This window comes from Piliocolobus tephrosceles, chromosome 10 (assembly GCF_002776525.5).
Source record: "Piliocolobus tephrosceles isolate RC106 chromosome 10, ASM277652v3, whole genome shotgun sequence".
Classification (NCBI taxonomy): domain Eukaryota; kingdom Metazoa; phylum Chordata; class Mammalia; order Primates; family Cercopithecidae; genus Piliocolobus; species Piliocolobus tephrosceles.
Window position 1 is genome coordinate 75439991 of NC_045443.1, and position 27578 is coordinate 75467568.

At 37.8% G+C, this 27578-nt stretch overlaps 1 protein-coding gene across 2 annotated transcripts in view; it reads left to right on the forward strand.

Annotated features, from left to right (window-relative positions):
• NAV3 (neuron navigator 3) overlaps positions 1 to 27578 on the forward strand; it is a 374287-nt gene that overhangs the window by 186191 nt on the left and 160518 nt on the right. For both annotated transcript variants that reach the window (XM_023194757.3, XM_023195381.3), the window contains exon 9: positions 533 to 648. In XM_023194757.3, the coding sequence (XP_023050525.2) occupies positions 533 to 648 (116 nt within the window). The remainder of the gene's footprint in view (positions 1 to 532; positions 649 to 27578) is intronic.

Genomic DNA, 27578 nt, shown 5'->3' on the forward strand with positions numbered 1-27578 from the left:
ATTTGTTTCTGGTTGACTTTAATTGCTCTGAAATCTTTGGTAATTAAGTCATCATAATGATGTATGTAGTGTTGAACAATTTTTTTTTTATTTTTACACATATTTTAAAATATTTTAATAGAATTTTTGTTTAAAAAAAGAATTTTAGGTGTGATTTCAATACTTTCAGTATTCTCGCAAAAAAAAAAAAAAAAACCATACTTTGGCCATATTTCCTCTAAAATAGCAAAAGAAGTTGGATCTTTTTAAATATTTTGCCCTCAAATTATAATCAACTATTGGTAGTTATAAGCTTCCAAATTTAGACAAGTCTAAGAAATCTAATTCCACATCTCACTCCCACTTAGGTTGCATATGAAAAATAACAAAATTCTGCTATACATAGACAGCTCTGGAACCTTCTAGTCATAAAGAAATACTTATTTTGATGGAAAATTTGTAATTAATATTTCTTGTACTTTAGAACTTCCACTTTGATGAGTGACCGGTGATTATAATTGCTATTTCTTTCTATTTTCCTGGATAATTTCAGGGCACATTCAGAAAATGAAGGTACCTCTTTAGCATCGGCTGACTCCTGTACCAGTCCTACAAAGATGGACTTATCATATAGTAAGACTGCTAAGCAGTGCCTGGAGGAGATATCTGGTAAGTGACCTCATCAATGCATAGGTCAAACCTAGGAATTTCTGTATTCTCCCCATAAGACTTTTTGTTAAATCATATTTGTGGTATACTGTTTTTTATGCAAAAATGGATTGTATATATCTCATGCTTCAAAGATCATTAGCTATTTGGCTATTCTGCTTAGGATGATCTCTTTGTTACTAAAAAAGGAATGATAGTCCTTTCAGAAGTGAAGACTTTAACTCATTTTGCCCTCAGTCAAATTGAATAAAATCAGAGAAAACCTGCATAATACATTTGGAGATTGAACATAAACTAGTGATTGGCCATGTATATTCTCCATGGCTAATGCAGCCTGCTCTGTCATCAATTATATACTATTTAAAACATTTCTACAGGGTGATTTCAAATGACCATTTAAAAAAACTCTGAATAGGAAAATATTTTGTTATACATGGATGATGTAAGAAAAAAATAATACATACCCCAGACACAGTTATCAGGTTTTTGTTGTGTATAAAATGGGATGCTGGGCTTGAGCGCAATGTTTTCTCTAGGGTCCAGGTAAGCCTAAGCATATATGGAAGACATTTGGTTTAATGTCATTATATATAAATCTATATTCGTAAGGAACCAAGAAACCTCCTAGCAAAATATATTGCCCCTGAAGCGTGAGAGATTAAAGAGTACTTTATGTGTTCCTAAGTATAATAATGCATGAAAGTAGGGTTATGTCTGTTGTTCCAGGAAAACTCTGGCCCAAGCCTTGTGTATTCACAGCTAAGTTCAAATGAAGAAAACTACATAAATTATTTAATTTTAAAAAATTACTGTGTACTCCAAAGACCCAAAGTATAAGTATCGCTATGAAGCTCATGAAAGTGACTCTATCACAAATTTGGGGGTTAAGAAACTTCCTCACTTTGGCAGACCTGAAAAGGATTTGGCACGCATTAGAAATTAGACAGCATCCTGCAGTGGATATTGACAACAATTACAGAACAACATCCCAAGGGTACATTTGGAATCAGCATTAGTTGATAACATTAGGTATCAGAGATTTTATACGGAGATTACAACAAAGGCCCAGTACTAGGTAGGGGTAGAAATGGTAATGCCAAGACATAGATATGGGGATAGTAATTGTAGATTTTTCAAACACATGGGGGATGTGTTGACTTTCCATTAACTCTGTGTAGTACCATGGTCAAAATGATGCTGTATGTTTATTATGACCAGATGTTTTATAAAATTAGCATGACATGAAGATGTGTATACCTCATATATTTCTTTATACATAAATGTCTTCAATATGCATGCTAAGCACTAGAGCTCAAATCTGTAGGAGAGATGAATTTAGTAGAGTTTGAATTGCAATTTTTTGTGAATTTCACAAAGGAACACTGTTTTCAGAAACTAATATATCACAGTATATCTGATTGAATAAATAGTCTGTATTTGATGTTTTCTCCACTTTCTTATTGTCTACCATTTGATCACTTTTTCATTTTTCCAGTTGATATTTCCTTTTAACATTCGGATTTTTAATAGAATACCTGAAAGTGAATATAAACTAGCAATTAATATAATAATTTAATGGGTTTTTCAGATAGCATATCATTTTGCAGCAACAATCAATTATTTACATAAAATCATAGTTTTCAGTCTAGGATTTTGATATGAATTCAATAAAAGAAAGAAAACAGAAAATAAATGGTGCAATGAGACTTATCTACTTGTGTCAATCTTACTATCATCTGTTTAAATGCAGCCTATAGTGGGATAGTGAAAATGTCTCTCGATACTAACTTGAGATTTCCTGGAAGAATTGTGATATTTTTTGCAGTTAGTAAGTTATAAATTGAGTACTATAATTGAAGAAAGGTAGATGAGGAAATATGAGCAGGCCAGTCACCGAGATGACTGTCACAGAGAAATTAGATTATATATCTTCATCATTTTAAGATTTTTTGGTTTATGAGTAACTATCTCTCTCTTACCATTTCTGCCCTAATTTTTAGTGATTTTAGTATCTACATAGGTGTTCTTTCTAACACCTTGGCCTCTCCTCCCATGATTTTTGTCTTGCAGCCCCTCCTGAACTACTTATTCTCATCATCATACCCTAGATCTAGGCATCATCAGAAACTGCTACTTTATGTGACCTCACTGTCATGCACTGTGCTGTCACTGATTGCACAATCCTATCATTTCAGTATTCTTCCTTTTGTTCCCTGACTCCAGCAATGATTCCACTAGGGTTTCCAATTCATTGATCCTATCACTTTTTACTGTTCCTCACCAACCTCTGCATATTTTTCTTCTCTCCGTAGTCAGCTAATTTCCTGTAATAAGTGAATGTATTTTTATTTTTATATACCCTAACTCCATTGCCTCTCTGTCACTCCATTGTACTCATTTGATGAAATCGTGACCTGGCTACATTTAAATCTCCACCTATTCTATACCAATAATGAATGAACCAGGAGAAAACACATCGCATGTCAATGCGACTCACTTGACGTTCAGGACCTCCAACCTTAAGTGAATATGTAATGCTCCTGGCAGTCAGTCTATATTTTTTATACCTTTTTTTCTCAAATGTCCGACATTACCAGTTCCATTCTTTCTCTTAACTGATGACCTTGATGTGTACTTCACTTACAAAAGTGAAGCACAAAGAAAAGTTCACGAACCCCTGTCATCACATCTACCCAAGTATAACATTTATACCCGCTTAATACCTATTTACTCTGCTTTTACTTGGATTACTCTCTCTTCTCTTTAAAAGCTCCCTCCCAACCAAGTTACTTATTTTAGGCCATGGCATATTATCATTTCTCCAACCTTAATTTAAAAAAACAACTTCCCTTGACCTCAAATTTGTCCTCAAGTACTGTTGTCATGTATCTCCTTCTCTTATGGCGTATCGTAAAAAGAGTAGGGTTCAATCACAGTCTCTTAGGCTTTTAAGCCCACTTCTCCACTGGAACTGCTCTTATAGAAGTCACCACTAATGTCAACATGGCCAATCCAAGGATCAAGTCTCAGGCCTCATCTTATTTCACCTCGCAGCAGCTATTTGTCCTCTTCTAAGGAGGTTTCTTCCTTGGTGCTATAGTTTAGATACAGTTTGTTTGGCCTCACCAAGTCTCATGTTGAAATTTGATCTCCCTGGATGGAGGCGCGGTGGTTTGTGCTTGTAATCCCAGCACTTTGGGAGGCCAAGTGGGGCAGATCATGAGGTTGGGAGTTCGAAACCAGCCTGGCCAACACAGTGGAACCTCGTCTTTACTAATATTACAAAAATTAGCCGGGTGTGGTGGTGGACACCTGTAGTCCCAGCTACTCGGAAGACTGAGGCAGGAGAATCGCTTGAACCCGGGAGGAGGAGGTTGCAGTGGAGATCACACCACTGCACTCCAGTCTGGGCGACAGAGCTAGACTCCATCTCAAAAGAAAAAAAAGAAAGAAAAAAGAAGTTTGATCCCCAGTGTTGGAGGTGGGGCCTCATGGGAGGTGTTTGGATCCCAGGAGCAGACCCCTCATGAATGGCTTGGTGCCATCCTCCAGGGAGTGGGTGAATTTTCACTGCTAGGTCCCACATGAACTGATTGTTGAAAGTAACCTGGCACTTCCACTTTCTCTTGTTTATGCTCTCACCATATGATCTCTGCACAACAGCTCCCCTTTGCCTTTCACTGTGAGTAGAAACAGTCTGAAGTCCTCACCAGAAGCAGTTGCTGGAAGCAGCTTCTTGTACAGCCTAAAGACCAGTGAGCCAAATAAACCTCTTTTCTCCATAAATTACCCACCCTCAGATAATCCTTTATAGCATCACAAATGGACTAAGATACTTGATTTTCAGGGTCATATATCCCCTTAGTTTTCCTCAAACCTTACTGTTCCTTCTTGGTCTCCTTTTCTAGTTACACTTTTTTCTTGATGATTTCTTATGGTTGAAATGATCCAGGTCTCTGCTTCTAGGTTTCTCTACCTGTAAATGCCCTCTTGGTGATTTAATATCAATATTATCTCATGGCTTTAAGTTTCATCTATATTCAGGTGGCTTACAAATGTCTCTGCCTGCTCTAGTTCTCTGCCCTGAACTCTGGACTCAAATATCCAACTGCCAACACAATCTTTCCTCTTGAATATCTCATAGATACTTCAAACATAGTTTATCCCAAACTGAACCTTTGATATTAACCTATAAAATTGTACCCCTCAAAAACTCTTTACCCAAGTCTTCTCCATTTTGATTAATAAGAATTTCATCCTTCCAATTGCCCAAGCTTGAAACCTTAGACTTATTCATGACTCCTTTTTAATGCCTCACACCTGATGCCCTGATAGTCTATTCATTATAATATATTGTTGGCTCCAGAAGTATTGTTTTCTATTTGTACTCAGAGACAAATGGTGTTTATAAATCAACTTTTTGGGATATGTCTCAGTATTTAGACTCTTGTTACTTTTCTCAGAAATCCAGAAACTGAAAAAATTTAGATGACACAATATCTAACTATAAGAAATAAGGTACTAAGATACCTTAGAATAATTGCATTTTTAAAATATATCCAAAATTTGCCAATTCTCCTTTTTTCTACTTTTGTCTATTAAGTGGCATCACCAATGGATGGTTAGTACATAGGCAGCACTCAATAAATGCATGTAAAATGAAATTAATATAATGGATATAGCATTAAAATGAGAACTACACTAAAAAAGGAGCATCATAATTTTCAGATGAAAACAATAAACAGAAAAGATAGGAATTACCTCTTTGGCTTTGGAAGGCACTCAGGAAATAATCACAGTGAACTTATGATCAATTATACTATACAGAAGGAGTTGATATAAATGGAAAATAAAAATTTACTTTTGATTATACCATCACTGAATAATCAAAGAATATAAGGAAGAAAATGTTTAGTCATTCTACAGAAGTAATGTTACAGTTCAGAAGCTCTCCCTGTTGATCTGGGATTTTAAAACAGCACATTATAAAATGGAAGAAGGCCAGGGATGGTGTCTCATACCTGGAATAGTAGCATTTTAGGAGACCAAGGCAGGATGATTGCTTGAAGCCAGGAGTTCAAGACCAGCCTGGACAACATAGTGAGACCCTGCCTCTACAAAAAAAAAAAAAAAAATCAAATTAATCAGGCATAGTGGTGTATAGCATGTGTCTAGTTCTATCTACTCAGGAGGCTGAGGAGAGAAGTTTGCTTAAACTCAGGAGTTCCATGCTGCAGGAGCCACGATCATGCCACTGCACTCAAGCCTGGTGACAGAGCAATACCTTGTCTCAAAAAAAAAAAAAAAAAAAAAAAGTAGGGGCAGGGGGAAAAGAAGGATAAATTTGTAACACAGGTTGAACATCCATAATTTAAAAATCCAAAATTCAAAAGATCCCAAATTCATAAATTTTTGTGTGCTGACATAATGCCACGAATGGAAAATTCCAAACCTGATCTCCTGTGACAAATTGCAGTCAAAATGCAGGTGCACAACACAGTTTATTCAGCATTCTCAGGGGAAAAAATAGTCTCTTAGCCCCCTTTAGCCACTATGTATCTTTTCCATGCACACCTAGATTCCCCCATGCAAGCATATCCACAAAGGATAATACAATGGCATGTGTGCAGAGTGAACATGCCAATGGCAGGTTCCCCACAGTGCCCCACATTGGGCCAAGACCTATACGCATTACACTGTGGTTTTTCTTTTGTTTTTGTTTGTTTGCTTATTTTTCATTCTGTGGCATAAAGATATTGTTGAAAATGTCAAAAAGGCCTAAAGATACCCCTACAGGTAACAATGATAAGAAAAAAAGGAAGCGTTTATGTTTGTTTATAGCACAGAAAGTCAAGCTGTTGGAGAAACTAGACTGGTGTAAGTGAGAAACATCTTACAGAAGAGTATGGTGTTGGAATGACCACCATATATGACCTGAAGACACCAAAGGATAAATTGTTGAAGGTCTCCATTGAAAGTGATGAACAGAAGTTAATGAAAAATAGAAAATACTGCATAAAGCTAAAAATGAAGATCTCAATTGTGTATTGAAAGAGTGGATCCATCAGTGTGATGGTGTACACGTGCCACTTAATGGTATGCTGAAGGTTAAATAAGCAAAGATCTTTCACAGTGAACTGGCAATCGAAGGGAGCTAAATATTCAATAGGCATGTTGTAGAAATTTAAGAAAAATTATGGCATTAAATTTTTAAAGATTTGTGGTGATAAATAGTGAAGACATACATTAACTAGTTGGCCAAGATCATTGCTGATGAAAATCTGACTCTGGAACAAATCTTTGATGCCGAAACAACACACATTTTGATGCCTCGGAAAGATACTGACACAGAAGACGAGACAGCCCCTACAGGAAGTAAGGATGCCAAGGACAGAATAACTGAGATTGGATGTACTTATACAGCAGGAACCCATACATGAAAACTTGCTGTAATAACCAAAAGCTTGCGTCCTTGCTGTTTTCAGGGAGTAAATTTCTTACCAGTTTATTATTATGCTAACAAAAAGGCTTGGATCACCAGAGACATATTTTCTGATTGGTTTTATAAACATTTTGTGACAGCAGTTCTTGCTCACTTTCAGGAAGCTGGACTGCATGACTGCAAGAATTTATTTGATTATATTTATTCTACTCATTGTCTAGCTGAAATTATTATCAAAAACAATATTTATGCCATGTACTTTCCCCAAAATGTGACTTGTTAATTTAGCCAAGTGACCAGGTTATCCTTCAATCGATAAAGAATAAATATAAAAACACTTCCTTAAATAGCATGCCAGCAGTAGTGAACAGAGGTATATGTGTGGAAGATTTTCAAAAGGAGTTTAGCATGAAGGATGTCATATATGCTGTTGTCAAGCCTTGGAATTCAGTGACTAAAGACATGGTTATACCTGCCTGGCACAACCTCTAGTCTGCATCTATGTTCAGTGATGATGATGAACCAGGTGGTGCCTTTGAAGGATTCCATATGTCAAATGAGAAAAACAATGATGTCTGACCCTACCTATTCCGGAACAAAAATACTTTCAGAGTCTATTAGTAGGCTGGAAAAAGTGGATATCAAAGAAATTTTTAACATTGACAATGAGGCTCCAGTTGTTCATTCACTGAACATTGATGACATAGCCAAAATGGTGCTGAATTCAGGTGACTGTGATAATAGTAATGACGAAGATAACAATGTTAACACTGAAGAAAAAGTGCCAGAGACAAATGATGGAAATGCATGATGATCTTAGTGAAGAACTAGAGCAGTGTACATTCATTACAGAACAATAAATTATGCCAGTTGATAAAAATCAGAGAGCTTTCTAAGACAAAAACTGTTGTTAATGAGGCAGATGACTCTGGGGGAAACATTTTAAAAAGCTACCCAGCAGAATGCCGCCTCATCCCTAGGGGGCCCACTTCCCGGTCCCTCACCTGCTTCTGATGTTTCTTCTCACCTAAAAAAAGTACAGTGTTCAGTAACCTTTTAACCCAAACACAGCATTGAATGTAAAGATGGAAAGCCTGTGGTTGTTTGTGGTTGCTGTTGTTTCACAGCTGATCTATATCAATACCTGTTATTCTGGCAATGCTACTGTGCTTCTTGGTGACTTTGAACACATTATGTTTTCACTGCATTCATGCTATGTCATATTTTTTACTGGTAAGTACTTATGTATAAATAATTGCAATAAAATAATTGCTTATTAGTAGCATATAAATTCAGTCAGGAATGATGGTGATGCCACAAACCACAGATTGTCCACTTAGGTTGACTGAGAGAGAGACACCTTTGATTTCTGACGGTTCAATGCACGCAAACTTTGTTTCATGCAAAAAATTTTATAAAAATGTATTGAATTACCTTCAGGCTATGTGTATAAGATGTATATGAAACATATGTGACTTGGGTCTCATCCCCAAGACATCTCATTATGTATAGGCAAATATTCCAAAATCTGAAAAAATTCAACATGCAAAACACTTCTTGTTCCAATCATTTCTGATAAGGGATATTAAACCTGTAATAGAATAACACTATAAAAGAATGAACCTGTCAGAATTCTAAAGCTCATGAGATGTTTTCTATATTAATGACACCTCTCTGTCTCAGAATCTCCATCCCTTTCTCATAGTTCTATACAACTATAGAGGAGTTCTATAGTCTCCTTTTTCTGAGTTCTGGATGCTAGTGAAACCACAAAGCACATAAGCACCTGAATTTATTGCCAGGTTCTAGCTCAGAGTGGCCCACAGAATACACTTTCAAGATTGTTTGAAATGTGGAAAGAGAAATGTTCTAGGAATTGGAAAAAATAAATTTTGGCCTCTGCACTGCGATTATTTAGCAATTATTTGGCCTCTGCACTGCAAATTGCTCCTTGGTTCCTTTTCTGTGTGATGACTATGATGATGCTTAATAAACTCAGAAGATTGTTGTGAGATATGGTATTATTCTTCCATCAGTCTTTTCAGTAATTATCACCTGGTATCTTACACACGCCAGGCATCTCAAAATTTGGGAAAACAAATGTGACTAAGAAGTGAGCTCTTCTTTGAAAAAGTAAGAAACAAATAGATAAAATTTAACACCACAAGTAAATGAATAAATAGGCACATGGAAACAACTATCTTAGCTGTAAAGAGCCATGCAGAGCTTAAAAGAAGATCTGACATGTATATTGTTGAATTCTAATGAATAATGAAATTGCGGAATAACGTTCTAGGAAGAAACAACTTCATGAAAATAATTTGAAAGAAATTCTTCTGAACTTGTTCTTTTTATTAGTTTCTTTTTGTAAAAATGGGCATTTCTCCTAAACTCACTGAGATTCTGTAGTTCTCTGATTTTCTGTAATCCTAAGCTTCAACACTATTGTTATTGTTGAACTTTCATTGCTCGTGGTTGCTATAGGGGCCTCAGTGAGGAGTAATTATGCTCCCCAAGTGAAGTGGCCTTCGTGATATAAAATTCTGATGAAGTTAGTCTTGGCAGGGTAAGATGCAGGCTTTATAAACTTATAAAGTCTACATAATGTTCAGAGGCCTGAAAATAATACAGAAAATAAAATGTACAGAGTCTAGAAAGAGGCTTAGGTGAGTTCTATAGTTTCAGCTCTGTTGGCTCTATATGAAGCCTACCAGGAAGTCCTGGGGTAGTTTTGTGTGTCCGGTATCCATTGCCCCATCTTCTGATAACAGCGCCTTGATTTTCTTTGGGGATCATTCTCTGCTCTTGTGATCTAATTGAAATTGAAGTAAGTGGAGCCAATGAGAACAATCTATTCATTGACTGCAGTGACTGTTTGAGGACTGAATGTGTGACCCAATCCAGTTTGATCAGAACATAGACTCAATCTCAGGACTTTTCCTGAGGTTGTTATAAAAAAGGTGATCTCGTTTTCCACTACACCTAAAACTAATAAAAGAAAAGCTTAGACCTGCTTACAGTGACCTCCACCCTCAAATGATCAAACATAGAGGAAACAGAACCTGAATCACGAGAGACCAAATTCAAGGTCATTGTTGGAAATGACTGAGCCCCTGAAAAATCCACGTCTGAAACTATTTCTCCTCTGCTTTTGAGTTATGTAACCCAGAAAAATCTTTTTGTGCTTACACAAATGTGAAAACCATCCCTATTGCATGACCCACAAGATGTATGACATGTAAAGATTTGCCATACTATTAAGGAGCAAACTTGAATGGTTCACAATGCAATGCAGATGTGTTAGAGCGATTTGCTAAGTTAGAGAGCTTAGCTGTTTAAATTTTCACCAATGCAGTAACTCAATTGACATTATAAAAACATTGTCTTCATCATCAAATGGTAATGAAAGTTTAAAAAGGTAATAAATTATGGTTTGAAGATAAGCATCAGAAATGCATGACACTCAATAAGTAGAATACTGGATAAATGACTTTTTGAATTTGAATATTCTTCATAAGACTTCAGTGTATCTCTGCAAAATTTTTAAGTACATCACTTAAATTTGCTTTCGCTTATGATGTTCTTTGTGAGGAAACCTAGTTATATTTACCCAATCTGATGATGGTAGCTCCAATAATTACTATAGTCAGGCGAAATGTATTATATAATTTGTGCCATTGAAGAAGTAGCTTATTGCTTCCTGCCTTTCCTCTAAGATTCAAATCATGACCTCAATATTACAATGCTGCCTGAATTAATGGTGCAGATTTTACTGCTTTGGCTTGCATTTTATTCTCACATTCATTGACAGAAAGAATTTGTCTTCAGAGGCCATCCCTTTCATCATCTGCCAAATGTAAAGCTAGCCCAAATTTTCATCCCACTGGTACTCAAGAAAGTTTTTCAATTTTTTTTTCTGTAGATTCACATTTGCCCTTTTTTTGCATAAGACTATCCACCAACATGTATAACATTTGTTTAATTCGCTTCTTAACCTTTATCTGGAATTTATATTCAACTGAAAAATGTTCATAGATGCTGGACTGGCTCAATATCAATAAAGCTGGCATGTCATTTGTAAAAAAGTAATATTAAAATTATTGGATGAATTCAGGAAACCATTTTAGAAATAGAAGAATGTAAGTTAAACAGAAGGATAAGCGAATGGTTACATGTGCTTTTACTGACTACCAGACTTTGCATTAAAAATGGGAAATATCTGACATTTGCAATCTCTGTAAATGATCACTGAAATTGCTTGTGTGTGTGTGTGTGTGTGTGTGTGTGTTTATAAAGATCAAGAAGATCAAGCTCAGATAATTCAAATCAGTTTAGGTCTTTTACTTAAATAGCCACATTATAATTATGTTTACTGAAGAGCTGAAAAGCATTCCTTTCTAGCACATGATAATGGCTATAACTTATTTTAGGTCTTGGCGTAATTAGAATGATTCACATTTTTCCTACTGACTGGGCGTATTTGTCTCCTTTGCACTGCGACTTCCTCCTCCTCCTTGTATAACATACATTTATATGTGTGAATACAAACAAATATAAAAACATCCATATATGAATGTACACCCAAGGCAAGCAGGATGGCTGTCTCCAGGGAAGGAATGAGTGGGTTCCCCACTGTTGCTCAGGGTAAATGTGGACTGATGTAGTTCTGGGACAAACCTACTATAACCACAAGTTAATAACAATGTCTTTAAACAAAGAAACAGACAGAAACCCCCTTTGGATAAGCCTTCTCTACAATCTCCTCCTTGCTGGCTCCATTGGACTGAGCCCATCCTTTCCAGGGTTTACACCTCCAGAAGGATTAAATTTCCTGTCTCATTGAATCAGGAAGAACCATGTGATTTAATTTGACAAATGAAGTACAAGTGGAAAAATGACATGGGCTGTTCCTGAGCAGAAACTTGAGAGTCATTGCTTGGATCTCTCACCTCTCTTTTCCTTTGGTCATAAAATCAACACGTCCCAGACTAGGATTGCTCTTTCAGCGTGGTTATAGAATAAAGGACACCTGAGAGAGAGTTGTAACAAACACAGAGTGGATATTAATGTCAGCAAAAGTACATCTTTGTTTTAAATGCCACTGAAGTTTCTAAACCATTTGTAAATGCGATGTAACAATCTAAGGCAGGATTTCTCAACTTTGGCACTATTGATGTTATAAAATGCATAATTCTTTTTTTGCTTGGGGCTGTTTTGTCATTGTAGGATGTTTAGCAGCATCATTGGCCACTTCACCTTAGATGTCACACCACCACACCCACAGTTGTGATAAAGACAAATGTTTCCGGATATTGCCAAACGTCCCTTGGGGAAAAACCATCCCCAGCTGAAAACCACTAATCTCAGCATAGTAGTTCTCAAAGGGGATTTTCAGAGCAAGCGGTATCTGGAAATATGTTAGAAATACAAAGTCCCAGGACCCTCCCAGTCCCAATGAATGGCTGGGGCACAGCAAACTGTGTTTTAATAAATCCTCCAAGTGGTCCTGAACATATGAAGCTTGAGAACCACAGTTTTAAACTGATTTGTATATATATATATATGAGCAGTCTTGAATAAGTAAAGGGCATAAATATTGCTTTTATTTACAGATAAATAAGGTCAGCTCTTTTGATATGTAAAGCATCAGAATTGTATTTTTTGTTAATCTGTAAGGCTTTAGGGTATATTAGCATATATACTAGTGTAATAAATGTTAAATACATTGAAATTTCATAATTTGAACAAATTTCACTATGGTCTCAGGACTTGGAAATTCACTGAGTCACAATAACTCAAAATGAGGGAAAAAAAAATTCTGCTTAGGAATTCTAAGGGGAGTGTCATTCTGGTTTTCTAAAAAATACTTTACAAAATTGTTTTTGGAAGCATAACTGTCAGTTTCAATTATCTGACATTTGTACTCTGATTTTATTTAGCACATTTAATATCATTTTATATAAACACAACTAGTATTTTAAAAGTATAGAACTGAGAATGAGTATCAATAATGCTCAGATTTCTTTATTGCAAAATTCTGTCATAAATAATTGCTGTTCTTTCCATCTAATTTCCTTTTGCATATCTATAAAATGGATCTAAGTCTGATCTACCTTGAAAGGTGGGGCATAAGGAATAATTAACTTTGCACAGTAAGTGGTTATTATGTGTAAAGTTATAGGCAATGAATATTATAATGCTAATATATAGAGAGAGATAAGAGATTGGGTATTTCCTCTAGTTGAGATTGGCAATAGGAGGTAGAAAATCACAATTAATTTTGCCACATTAGCTCTGAAAATGATGAAGATAATATTTCTGCGTATTTCTCCGCTTTCCCTCATTTGATAAAGGAGAAATCCCTATTTTTCTTGTTGTGAGCAGAAAATCTTCAGAAGTTAAATACTAAAAAGTTAGTAGTCTTCTTCTTAACTGTCAATGGTACCCATGATTTCTGCTATACTATATATTTGTTTTTTAAAGTTGTCCTAAAATCAGAATTTTGTGGTGGTGTAGTGTACATATCAGTACAAGGTAAATACAAGAAAATTATCTTTAGGCTTTCTGTTTTCATGAAAACATTAAAAAATAAGAGCTGATTATGCTGTGATAGGCTTATGAAATAGACCTGGGAAAATGCAATATCAAAAGACATAATGTGCATTTTGTGTTATCTGTGACATTATTATGTTCCACACACTTGACCATAAACTTTCAATTTTATGCTTTGAGTCAAAATATCAAGGGAAACCCTTCTGAGTTTTTTTTTCTTTTTCTTTCCTTTTTGTTTTTACCAAAAGACTGTAAGAAATCTTTATTTTTATCATCACATTAGGATTTTAGGATTCATAATAAAAAGCCTTTGACTTTGTTCTTTAAAAGATAAGGGAAGTCTTTCCCTTTAAAGCATTATCTCCTAGCGGGTGGAGAGTGTCATGCTTCATTTTTTAGGTCCTTTACACTCTTGAATTTGATTTGTGCTTTTACAGCACAAATCCCAACATTCAGAAGGGAGATCTGCCTGCTTCAGCTGCCTGCAGCTACAGAGAATTAGTCTGTCATTCTCGGCATCAGGGAGTGTATGTTGTGTATGTCAGGGTGTGAGTGTGTGTTCGTGTTTGAGATTGGGTGGCGGAGAGTCATTTAAATGTGCATAAGGTTAATACTGGAAGATCTCATACAGGCTTGGCTCTGAAACCTGTGGCATTCTAGGCTGGACAGCCGTTCCCGTGCCTCTATTTTAATTTAGCAGGATGTTTGCTGCCATGGCAGCCAGCAGCATCCACTGCAGCAGCAAGGAAGAGCCATAGATCTGAGAATGCAGGTGGAATACTAAAATGTGAGAGGCTCGTGCAGGGCTGGGCTTCAGTGCTTAATTCCTGCTCTTCCCGGGCTCCTATGGGGAGGCTGTACTTGCTGCACTGTGTCAGCTCATTAGAGTAAAGGGTTACAGACCTAGGTCAGTTAAGGGCTGGTGAAAGGCAGGGAAAAAAAAAAGCAGAAAAAAAAAAAAGCAAAAAGCAAGAGACCTCAGCTCGTGCTTCACCTCCTGGTGTTTCGGAACACAGAAGCAATAGAGGGAAATGTGGACCCATCCTCCTGCTGAGACATGTGATTGGATGAAGACTGGCAAACGTAGTTGGCTTTCTGGACTACTTTGCAGCCGGAGCAGAGTCTTTGGTGAACTCTTTTCTGCTTCAGATATATTCGAGCAAAATATTTGTAAGTACTGCTGATTTAGTAAAATGATGTGTCAAGCTAAATTGTAGGCAAATAATTATATATAACATATCTCTAGAATCTTCTGTGAATGTGTGAGCTTGAGCTTTTATTTAAGTGCATGTGATAATTAAAATCAAATGGATCAGTTACAATCACAGTGTAAAAAGACAATATGAAGTCCAATTGAAAGGAAGGAGCCACTGGAAGAATCATGCAGCGGCCTGCTGAACTCTCTGTGTTCCGGAGCAAAGAAGTAAGAAGAAAGGGAGCTTGCCTTCAGAAACAAAAGTCTCTGACCAATCTTTCCCTCACCAGTGATGGGGAGAGGAGACCCACGGTGCGCATTTCCAACTGGTTTGGAAACGCTGCCAAGGCCAGTCAGAGAGAAGCCAACTATGCAGAGAGGCGCTCACTGTCCAGGTTTCTCTCGCGGTCTGTGCAGTCCCTGTATCACACCAGCGGCTCAGCCTGGAACCTCCTGCCTGCTGGGGGCAGCCAGTCAGACAGTGAAGACTTAGAGGAATTGTCTACAAGAAGAGGCTTAGAAGGTGAGAGTGATGAAGATAGTAGGTCCGAAGATGAAAACGTGTCCTCCAAGCCAAGCAGCATCAGCAGAAGCTGGGCTGAAGAGGAGGGAGAAAGCTGTTTGCGGGAAGGTACGGCTCATCTGGATGAGGACGTCATTCTTACCATGCTGGATGATCTGGAACAGGCACTTTACACTGACTTATTAGGTAAGTCCAATTTGCTCCTAAAAACGTGTATGGGATTTTAAGAAATTTCATAGTCTCTTATGAAATTATTTGCATTTTTCAAATAGCTTTCATTTTTTAGACTGATTTTTTAAAAATATAGTTACACTTTTAATTCCTATTTCTTGAAATGGTTTTTTTAATAATTTTTTTTTGGTAAAACTGAGCTATGAGCACCACTGGTAAGGTTCATTTGGAGAAAGTAAATTCCAGAAATCTGCCATGGGCATTATTAGCCTCGCTTAGTGTCCAGTACTTTCTAGACATCCATAAATAAGTTAACATTTTAAAACTCCAAACATGTTATTCACCTAATCATTAAAGGGACGTGTTTGTTCAACTTCCCTCAAGGTGACCTCATCGCAGATAAGGGATGAATAATGAAGGGCCTCCTGGGTAAATTTTCTGTAGAGTTAAGTTTCTTCTACTGCCTTCGTGCTACCTGAATAGAAGGCTTCTTCTATACCTCAGTGACAGGCCCTGTTTATTGCAGTGACACTTTCAGAAATGCAGGGGCCTCTGCTACCTTCTACCTTTTTTCTTTTCTTTTTTGTTTCAGTGTTTGACAAAAAGTAGTTCTGCATGTGCACATTATAAGTATTCAAGCTACTATGTGGATGACTATGAACTGTTTCCATACTTTAGAAACTAGGCCTTTTTGATAACATGAGTTTCAGTAGTAACTTCTGGCATATTATTTAATTAACTAAAGAAGAAGAGGTCAAGTAATTCTATAGTTTGTGACTAAACTTTAAATGTCAACTGTGAACGTTTTAATTGTTATTTCTGAATTCACTGTTCTACCAAAATATGTTTGCATCATGCAGTTCTTTCTTCCATAAGTATTAAATTACTGGCCATATCATATTTTATGTCCGTGTGTATTTCCACAAAGGACTTCATATTGGGCTCCTTAAATTGAAAGGAATTAAACCTGGACAGTGATCTCTTTGTTTCTGATTCATGAAACTAATGCTGAATGCAGGCTTGTTTTTATTCTTACTGTAGACCCTCCTGTTACAAGATGTTTTACGAGGTTTGCTGGATTCTTTTAGTAAACCAGCTTTAGAAGAAGAAAGCTTAGAGACAGCAGAGACAAACATTGTTCAATTTTTCATGTCAGTTTGGTTTTAAAAGAGTCATGTTTCCACAGTTGTCAGAATAGTGATTTCTGAATCTGAATACACCAGGTGCTCCAACACGAAGATTTAGTTTTGCACCATTGTCTGGTTTCTATGATGAATTGCTTCTCATAAAGGGCTATGTGCAGCACAAAGGCGAGAGAAAGTCTTAATGTTTATGAAGCCTTTTCTTTTTGGGATCCTTTGGAACTATAGAATCAGATAATATTCCTCTTTTGCTTTTGAAGTGGTATTATTTATCTTGTTCTCAGTATCTCTTAAGTATTTACAAAGATACGAACAGAGTGCAGTCCCCTGACAGCATCTGATGCTTACTCAGTTAAATTATAGCATGCTGTGGGTGGGTGTATATATGACACGTGCCTTTTTGTGCATAAATAACTTGGAGCATTTTTGTCAGAGGGTAACCTCTCAAAAGAAGCCGGTATGCCTTGGTTTTTCAAGAGCATCTGCATATTGTATTTATGTCATTATTCTGTTTCAGTATTTTTTTTCCTACTTATGCCAGTATTCAAAAATGCAAGTGAAAAAGTAAGGGGAAGTTTATTCAAATAGCTGTGATATGAATAATCATATCTCCAGATAATGAAGCATTCTGATGCAATTCCCTAAATAATGATACATGTTAAGTTGTTGAATATATCTACGCCCACAGCACACAGGAATTTCAGAATTTCTGCCACGTGCTTCAATAGGTTCTGCTTACGACTCAAAATGGCCTCTTCCAAGTTAGTTTTTACATGGGGTTCCTTGAGTTTAACTCTTTACTCTTAGATATCCTCCTAAATTAGACAGATGAAGATTTGTCCTATAACTGTAGAGGAGCATATTTTATAAGTAACTATAAAGCTTTTGGCCATATTTTGTTATTTTTCTCCAAAGTGTCAAGATTAACCAGAGGAGTTTAAAAGTTTTCATCCAAATCACTACTAGGGCCATCCACAAAACTAGAGTTACTTCATACAATAAATCAGGACGCTGTTCTCTATATAACATCTGTAATATGGATGGGGTAGATGGCATAATTCTCTGAGAATAAGGTTTATTCATATAGATTTGATTTCCTATTAAAAGATGGCAATGCTGACAGTGTTAATTACAATGTGTATAATTAAAGCCTAAAAATTAAGAACAGGATCACACATTAAATGGTCTTTCTGCCACCAAATAGTAATGTAGAAGTACCAAATTGACGCTGTTATTTTTTTTTTCCTCTACTCAAAGAACACCTTATGAGCAGTGAGAAAGCACTTTGCACCAATGTTAAAACCTCAAGTCGATTTCAGAATATACCATTCTGGAAAATGTGTGGAAGCCATTCCATTGTGTTTGACACATAGGAAGCCTCTTTCAGGAATAATGGTTGACTTTGAGATTGTGCAAGTAGGAGGAGTCCCAACATTACTGTGATTAAATACACTTCTCAGGTGCATTTTTCTGGTAACTTTTATTGTTACTAAACATTTAATTTTATTTTTGCTTTTATATTTGGACTTTGCAATTGTGTTTTTCCCCCAAAGCCTCTGGACCTCACTCAGTTACAAATTTACAGGATAATTAAGGCTGTGCAATCAGTCCTTAGGGGTTTGTAAGTACATTTAGTTTTATCTTGCCTTTTGTGGGTCATTGAAAACACTTACTGCAATAAATTCTGCTTTCGTTATTATCTTTCGTGACATGAATAAGGCAGCAGTTATGTTTAGCTCAATAAGTGTTGGGAAGAAAAGGTCCATTTGTCTGTCATGAGGAGGGCAATGTCGTAAGTGAATGTCATAATGAAAAAAACCTAAGGAATGAGGGAGGCTGTGGTTCTAAAACATGAGAGAAACCAGATAAACAATGAATTCAGTTAGAAGAATCCAACGATCTAAGATACCTGTTGGATTGGAAAAAAGAAATTGAAAAGGAGATGAAGTAGTTGTGAAAATATATTTAGTGAAATGACATGTCTAAAAATACAACATTCTTAAAATTAATATAAAAAGATGGAATATAATTGAGATATTAATTTTAATATTCCAGTTGGCAAGTGATTGAGATGCAGCTGGATTACAACTTAAAAGTTTTCCTAGGGGAAGGGGGAAAGGGATAGGAACATGTAATGATGCGTTCTAGGAATCTGTGTGAGGTCAATTACTTGTACCTCCACCCATGAAAATAAAAAAAGGTCATCTCAACTTACTCCTTTCATGACTTTTTATCTTTCACTTACAATCTATGATGTGAATAACTGTATGAAATCTTTCATATTGAATCTTGGGTTTAGTGCTTCTCCAGTTGTGTCCCCTTCACTACTTATTTTGACCAGGTTTGAATTAATTTCTTCTTTGCATGTCTCTTCCTTGACTGTAATAATTTTATTTGCAGTCTGTAAGATTTTCTCTACAAAACCCTTCTTTTTCTTCATAGTTCTATCAGATTATTTGGAAGTGAAAGGTAGACTTCTTTATAGCCATTTGTGAAATACCCTGTATTATATGTATGAGGAGAAATGTGGGAAGAACTTCCAGGAAGAATATGATCAGTCTCAAGGGTTATTAACAGTTCTGAGTTCTACAAGAATAGTGTTAATCTACAGGATTAGTGATTGTGTTAATTTAATTAGTGTAGAGAAAGTTTGTCATGTGCATGAGATCTCAACATATGTTTTATTATTCTTTAAAAAGATTAAATTCAGCAAAGTTTCTCAGTACTTTATGTTTGAAATAATGATGTTCTTATTAAGTATACTTTAATTGTTAAAATGATTTATAAATTCAAGGGAAGAAATTTACAGGCTGGCAGCACAATGGCGGCTGTTTTGGCAACCACCCAAAGTGAGGAATAATGAACAAAGTAGTAATGTTTGCCTGAAAAATCTAGTAAAGGAATTAGCAGTTGTCCTGCAATATGTGAGTGGCTGCCTTGGTAAAGATATTGTAAATTTGTTCATTTGGTTTCAAATCCACTGGAACCACTGGGTGAAAGTTTAAGGGAGACAAATTATTGCTTATCCCCCATAAATGTTTTACATTTTGACCTGCTACTGGAAGGAACCATCTCTTACTGGTGAGGTAGAGGCCTTTCCAATGTTGGGGTTTTCAGGCAGAGGCAGATGACCTTGTCCCATGTGAGACAGATGAATGCTATGGCCAAGAGCTAAGGCAAGACAATCTCGGAAATCCCCACCAACTGTATGATTGTGATGATAAGTGTTAAAGGGGCATGTTTGCTATAGATTTTTAAAAATCTGGCCTGAATGTTAAGAAAGTAAATTAACAGGTTAAATAGTTAGCTATATTCCTAAAACAGATTATAAATATGTATCTTGACTTCTCTATGTGAAAATTTTCATAGTGTAACTTAATAGATACTATTTTTTGCTTTTCTTTTCCTTCCCTTTCTTTTTCTTCCAACCTCTTTCCATTCCATTCCATTCCCTTCCCAGCCATCCCGTCTACTTCCTTTTTCTCTGTCTCCTCTCCTTCCCTGTCCTTCTCTTAATGTATCCATTCCAATTCCCTCCTTCCTTTCTGTTTTCACTTTTATCAAAAGTGCCCATCACTAGATACCCTCTTCAGTCCAAATTGAACAGAACAAAAATTGTGCTTAGACTACTCTCTTTTCATGTTCTTCCTATTATCTCGACTCACTGGCTTTAGAAGGCTACTAGCTTGGGAAGTATTGGATGACTATAAACAAAATGACTTAAGGACACTTCTGCCCCTAGTTGATAGGTGGTGATTGTATCAGGCCAGCGTTAGTCATACTTGCAGAGCTATTTGTTTCATGCTCATTAGATACAAACGTTTTGGGTTTAGATGCCCAGGAATTTACTTGAACTCTGGTATCATTGGTAGAACTGTAGAAATTAGAGAAGTAATTAAAAATAAAACCATTCAATTTTGTCAGTTTTTGTCCATAAGTCTAATGAAAGACTTCAAAAGCTCTTGCTTCCATAAGAAAATACCTCGGCCGGGCATGGTAGCTCACATCTGAAATCCCAGCACTTTGGGAGGCCAAGGCAGGCAGATCGTTTGAGGTCAGGAGTTCGAGAGCAGCGTGACCAACTTGGTGAAACCCCATCTCTACTAAATACAAAAATTAGCCAGGCATAGAGGCGAGGGCCTGATATCAGCTACTTGGGAGGCTGAAGCAGGGGAATCGCTTGAACCCCAGAGGTGGAGGTTGCAGTGATCCAAGATGGCGCCGCTGCACTCCAGCCTGGGCAACAGAGTGAGACTCTGTCTGAAAATTAAAATAAAAAAATAAAAGGCTTCTACTTTATTCCCCAGATTCCAAATGTGTACTTTCTACATAGGACAAATTTACCTCAAGTATTCTGAGTACACCTAGAAACACCTTGAAATAATTAGGATCCTAATGATCATAGATTTTTTTAATTCTGGGGTACATGTGCAGAACGTGCAGGTATGTTACATAGATATATACATGCCATGGTGGTTTGCTGCACCCATCAACCCGTCATCTACATTAGATGTTTCTCCTCATGCTCTCCCTCCCCTTGGCCCCCCACCCACTAACAGGCTTTCTAGCTTCATCCATGTCCCTGCAAAGGACATGAACTCATCCATCTTTATGGCTGCATAGTATTCCATGGTGTATATGTACCACATTTTCTTTATGCAGTCTATCTTTGATGGGCATTTGGGTTGGTTCCAAGTCTTTGCTATTGTGAACAGTGCTGCAATAAACATACATGTGCATGTGTCTTTATAGTAGAATGATTTATAATCCTTTGGTTATATACTCATTAATGGGATTGCTGGATCAAATGTTATTTCTGGTTCTAGATCCTTGAGGAATTGCCACACTGTCTTCCACAGTGACTGAACTAATATGTACTCCCACCAACAGTGTAAAGGCATTCCTATTTCTCCACATCCTCTCTGGCATCTGTTGTTTCTTGACTTTTTAGTGATCCCCATTCTAACTGGCATGAGATGGTATCTCATTGTGGTTTTGATTTGCATTTCTGTAATGACCAGTGATGATGAGCTTTCTTTCATATGTTTGTTGGCTGCATAAATGTCTTCTTTTGAGAAGTGTCTGTTCATATACTTCACCTACTTTTTGATGGGATTGTTTTTTTCTTGTAACTTTGTTTAAATTCCTTGTAGATTCTGGATATTAGCTCTTTGTCAGATGGATAGATTGCAAAAATTGTCTCCCATCTGTAGGTTGCCTATTCACTCTGATGATAGTTTCTTTTGCTGTGCAGAAGCGCCTTAGTTTAATTAGATCCCATTTGTCAATTTTGGCTTTTGTTGCCCTTGCTTTTGGTGTTTTAGTTGTGAAGTGTTTGCCCATGCTTATGTCCTGAATGGTATTGCCTAGATTTTCTTCTTGGGTTTTTATGGTTTCAGGTCTTAGGTTTAAGTCCTTAATCCATCTTGAGTTAATTTTTGTATAAAGTGTAAGGAAGGGATCCAGTTTCAGTTATCTGCATATGGCTAGCCAGTTTTCCCAGCACCATTTATTGAATAGGGAATCCTTTCCCCATTGCTTGTGTGTGTCAGGTTTGTCAAAGATCAGATGGTTGTAGATGTGTGGTGTTATTTCTGAGGCCTCTGTTCTGTTTCATTGGTCTATATATCTGCTTTTGTACCAGTACCATGCTGTTTTGGTTACTGTGGCCTTGGAGTATAGTTTGAAGTCAGGTAGCATGATGCTTCCAGCTTTGTTCTTTTCCTTTAGGATTATCTTGACTATACAGGCTCATTTTTGGTTTCAAATGAAATTTAAGGTAGTTTTTTCTAACTCTATGAAGAAAGTCACTGGTAGCTTGACAGAGATAGCATTGAATCTCAAAATTACTTTGGGCAGTATGGCCATTTTCATGATATTGATTCTTCCTATCCATGAGCATGGAATATTTTTCCATTTGTTTGTGTCCTCTCTTATTTCCTTGAGCTGTGTTTTATAGTTCTTTCTGAAGAGGTCCTTCACATCCCTTGTAAGTTGTATTCCTAGGTATTTTGTTATCTTTGTAGCAGTTGTGAATGGGAATTCACTCATGATTTGTCTGTTTGTTTGTCTATTATTCGTATATAGGAATGCTTGTGATTTTCGCACATTGATTTTGTAACCTGAGACTGCTGAATTTGCTTATCAGCTTAAGGAGTTTTTGGCTGAGAAGATAGGGTTTTCTAAATATAAAATCATGTCATCTGCAAACAGAGACAATTTGACTTCCTGTCTTTCTATTTGAATACCTTTATTTCTTTCTCTTGCCTGATTACCCTTGCCAGAACTTCCAATACTATGTTGAGTAGGAGTGGTGAGGGAGGGCATCCTTGTCTTGTGCAGGTTTTCAAAGGGAATGCTTCTGGCTTTTGTCCATTCAGTGTGATATTGGCTGTGGGTCTGTCATAAATAGCCCTTATTATTTTGAGATACATTCCATCAATAACTAGTAATTGAGAGTTCTTAGCATGAAGGGGTGTTGAATTTTATCAAAGGCCTTTTCTGCATCTATTGAGATAATCATGTGGTTTTTGCAATTGGTTCTGTTTATGTGATGCATTATGTTTATTGATTTGCATATGTTGAACCAGCCTTGCATCCCAGCGATGAAGCCAACTTGATCATAGTGGATAAGCTTTTTTTTCTTTCTTTTTTTTTTTTTCTTTTTGTTTTTGTGATCACACAGGCACGATCTCGGCTCACTGCAACCTCTGCCTCCTAGGTACAAACGATTCTCTTGCCTCAGCCTCCCGAGTAGCTGGGACTGCAGGTGCATGCCACTGTACCCGGCTAATTTTGTATTTTTAGTAGAGACGGGGTTTCACCATGTTGGCCAGGATTGTCTCGAACTCCTGACCTCGTGATCTGCCCCTCCTCGGCCTCCCAAAGTGCTGGGATTACAGGCGTGAGTTACTGCACCAGCCAGTGGATAAGCTTTTTGATGTGTTTACTAGATTCAGTTTGCCAGTATTTTATTGAGCAGTTTTGCATCGATATTCATTAGGGATATCGGCCTGAATTTTTCTTTTTGTATGTGTGTGTGTCTCTGCCAGGTTTTGGTATCAGGATGATGCTGGCCTCATAAAATGAGTTAGGGAGGTGTCCCTCTTTTTCTATTGACTGGACTAGTTTTAGAAGGAATGGTACCAGCTCCTCTTTGTAGCTCTGGTAGAATTCAGCTGTGAATCCATCTGGTCCTGGGCTTTTTTTGGTTGGTAGGCTATTAATTACTGCCTCAATTTCAGAACTTGTTATTGGTCTGTTCAGGGATTTGACTTCTTCCTGGTTTAGTGTTGGGAGGGTGTATGTGTCCAGGAATTTATCTATTTCTTCTAGATTTTCTAGTTTATGTGCATAGTAGTGTTTATAGTATTCTTTGATGGTAGTTTGTGTTTCTGTGGGATCAGTGGTAATATCCCCTTTGTCATCTTTTATCACATCTATTTCATTCTTCTCTATTTTCTTCTTTATTAGTCTGGCTAACAGTCTTCTATTTTGTTAATCTTTTCAAAAACCAGCTCCGGATTCATTGATTTTTTTGAAGGGTTTTTGTGTCTCTCTCTCCTTCAATTCTGCTCTTATCTTAGTTATTTCTTGTTTTCTGCTAGCTTTTGAATGTGTTTGCTCTTGCTTCTCTAGTTCTCTTAATTGTGATATTAGGGTGCTGATTTTTGGATATTTCCTGCTTTCTCCTGTGGGCATTTAGTGCTACAAATTTCCCTCTACACACAGCTTTAGCTGTGTCCCAGACATTCTGGTATTTGTTTCTTTATTCTCATTGATTTCAAAGAACTTACTGCTTTCTGCCTTAATTTCTTTATTTACCCGGTGGTCATTCAGGAGCAGGTTGTTCAGTTTCTATGTAGTTGTACAGTTTTAAGTGAGTTTCTTAACCTTGAGTTCTAATTTGATTGCACTGTGGTCTGAGAGAGTATTTGTTAGGATTTCTGTTCTTTTGCATTTGCTGAGGGGTGTTTTACTTCCAATTCTGTAATCAGTTTTAGAATAAGTGTGATGTGGTGCTGAGAAGAATGTATATTCTGTGTATTTGGGGTGGAGAGTTCTGTGGATGTCTATTAGGTCCGCTTGGTCCAGAGCTGAGTTCAAGTCCTGAATATCTTTGTTAATTTTCTCTCTCGTTGATGTGTCTCATATTGACAATGGGGTGTTAAAGTCTCCCACTATTATTGTGTGGGAGTCTAAGTCTCTGTAGGTCTCTAAGAACTTGCTTTATTAATCTGGGTGCTTCTGTTTTGGGTGCATATACATTTAGGATAGTTAGCTCTTCTTGTTGCGTTGATCCCTTTACCATTATGCAATGACCTTCTTTGTCTTTTTTTATATTTAAAACAGATAAAAAGTCTGTTTTATCAGAGTCTAGAATTGCAATCCCTGCTTTTATTTGCTTTCCATTTGCTTGGTAAATATTCCTCCATCCCTTTATTTTGAGCCTATGTGAGTCTTTGCACGTGAATCTTATGAAGCTTAGTTTGGCTGAATATGAAATTCTGGGTTGAAAATTCTTTTCTTTAAGAATGTTGAGGCTGGGTGTGGTGGCTCACGCCTGTAATCCCAGCACTTTGGGAGGCCAAGGCTGGTGGATCACAAGGTCAGGAGATCAAGGTCATCCTGGCCAACACGGTGAAACCCTGTCTCTACTAAAAATACAAAAAAATTAGCTGGGCCTGGTGGTGGTCGCCTGTAGTCCCAGCTACTCAGAAGGCTGAGGCAGGAGAATGGTATGAACCCAGGAGGTGGAGCTTGCAGTGAGCCGAGATTGTGCCACTGCACTCCAGCTTGCGTGACAGAGCAAGACTCCGTCTCAAGAAAAAAGAAGAACGTTGAGAGGCTGGACGCGGTGGCTCAAGCCTGTAATCCCAGCACTTTGGGAGGCCGAGACGGGCGGATCACGAGGTCAGGAGATCGAGACCATCCTGGCTAACACGGTGAAACCTCGTCTCTACTAAAAACTACAAAAAACTAGCCGGGCGAGGTAGCGGCGCCTGTAGTCCCAGCCACTCCGGAGGCTGAGGCAGGAGAATAGCGTGAACCCGGGAGGTGGAGCTTGCAGTGAGCTGAGATCTGGCCACAGCTCTCTAGCCTGGGTGACAGAGCGAGACTCCGTCTTAAAAAAAAAAAAAAAAAAAGAACTTAAAAAAAAAAAGAACGTTGAATATTGGCCCCCACTCTCTCTGGCTTGTTGGGTTTCTGCAGAGAGATCCACTGTTAGTCTGATGGGCTTCCCTTTGTGGGTAACTAACCTTTCTCTCTGGCTGCCCTTAATGTTGTTTCCTTCATTTCGACTTTGGTGAATCTGACAATTATGTGTCTTGGGATTGCTCTTCTCAAAGAGTATCTTTGCAGCGTTCCTTGTATTTCCTGAATTTGAATGTTGGCCTGTCTTGCTAGGCTGGGCAAGTTCTCCTGGATAATATCCTGAAGAGTGTTTTCCAGCTTAGTTCCATTCTTTCCGTCACTTTCAGGTACACCTATCAAACCTAGGTTTGGTCTTTTCACAGAGTCCCGTGTTTCTTGGAGGCTTTGTTTGTTCCTTTTCATTCTTTTTTTCTCTAATCTTGTCTTCATGCTGTATTTCATTAAGTTGATCTTCAATCTCAGATATCCTTTCTTCCCCTTGATCTATTCAGCTATTTCTACTTGTGTATGCTTCATGAAGTTCTCGTGCTGTGTTTTTCAACTCCATCAGGTCATTTGTGTTCTTGTGTACTAAACTGGTTATTCTAGTTAATAATTCCTCTAACCTTTTTTCAAAGTTCTTAGCTTCCTTTCATTGGGTTAGAACATTCTCCTTTAGCTTGGAGGAGTTTGTTCTCCTCCAAGGAGGAGAAGGACTTGGAGGAGACCTTCTAAAGTCTACTTCTGTAAATTCATCAAACTCATACTCTGTCCAGTTTTGTTCCCTTGCTGGTGAAGAGTTGTGATCCTTTGGAGGAGAAGAGGCATTCTGGTTTTTGGAATTTTCAGGCTTTTTGAGCTGGTTTTTTTTTTTTTTTTTTTTTTTTTTTCTTATCTTTGTGGATTTATCTACCTTTGGCCTCTAATGTTTGTGACCTTCGAATGGGGTTTTTATGTGGACATCTTTTTTGTTGACATTGATGCTATTCCTTTCTGTTTGTTAGTTTTCCTTGTAACAGTCAGGCCCCTCTGCTGCAGGTCTTCTGGAGTTTGCTGGAGGTCCACTCCAGATCCTCTTTGCCTGGGTGTCACCAGCAGAGGCTGCAGAACAGCAAAGATTGCTGCCTCTTCCTTCTTCTGGAAGCTTGGTCCCAGAGGGACACCCGCCAGATGCCAGCTGGAGCTCTCCTGTATGAGGAGTCTGTCAACACCTGCTGGGAGGTGTCTCCTTGTCAGGAGGCATGTGGGTCAGGGACCCACTTGAGGGGGCCATTTGTCTCTTAGCGGAGCTAGAGCACTGTGCTGGGAGATCCGCTGCTCTCTTCAGAGCCAGTGGGCAAGAATGTTTTAGTCTGCTGAAGCTGTACCCACAGCTGCCCCTTCCCCCAGGTGCTCTGTCCCAGGGAGATGAGAGTTTTATTTGTAAGCCCCTGACTGGGGCTGCTGCCTTTCTTTCAGATATGCCCTGCCCAGAGAGGAGGAATCTAGAGAGGCAGTCTGGCTACAGCAGCTTTGCCAAGCTGCAGTGGGCTCTGCCCAGTCCAAAATTCCCAGCAGGTTTGTTTACATTGTGAGGGGAAAAGTGCCTGCACTCAAGCCTCAGTTATGACAGTCGCCCCTCCCCTAACCAAGCTCCAGGGTCCCAGGTGTACTTCAGACTGCTGTGCTGGCAGCACGAATTTCAAGCCAGTGGATCTTAGCTTGCTGGGCTCCATGGCGGGGGGATCTACTGAGCTAGACCACTTAGCTCCCTGGCTTCAGGCCCCTTTC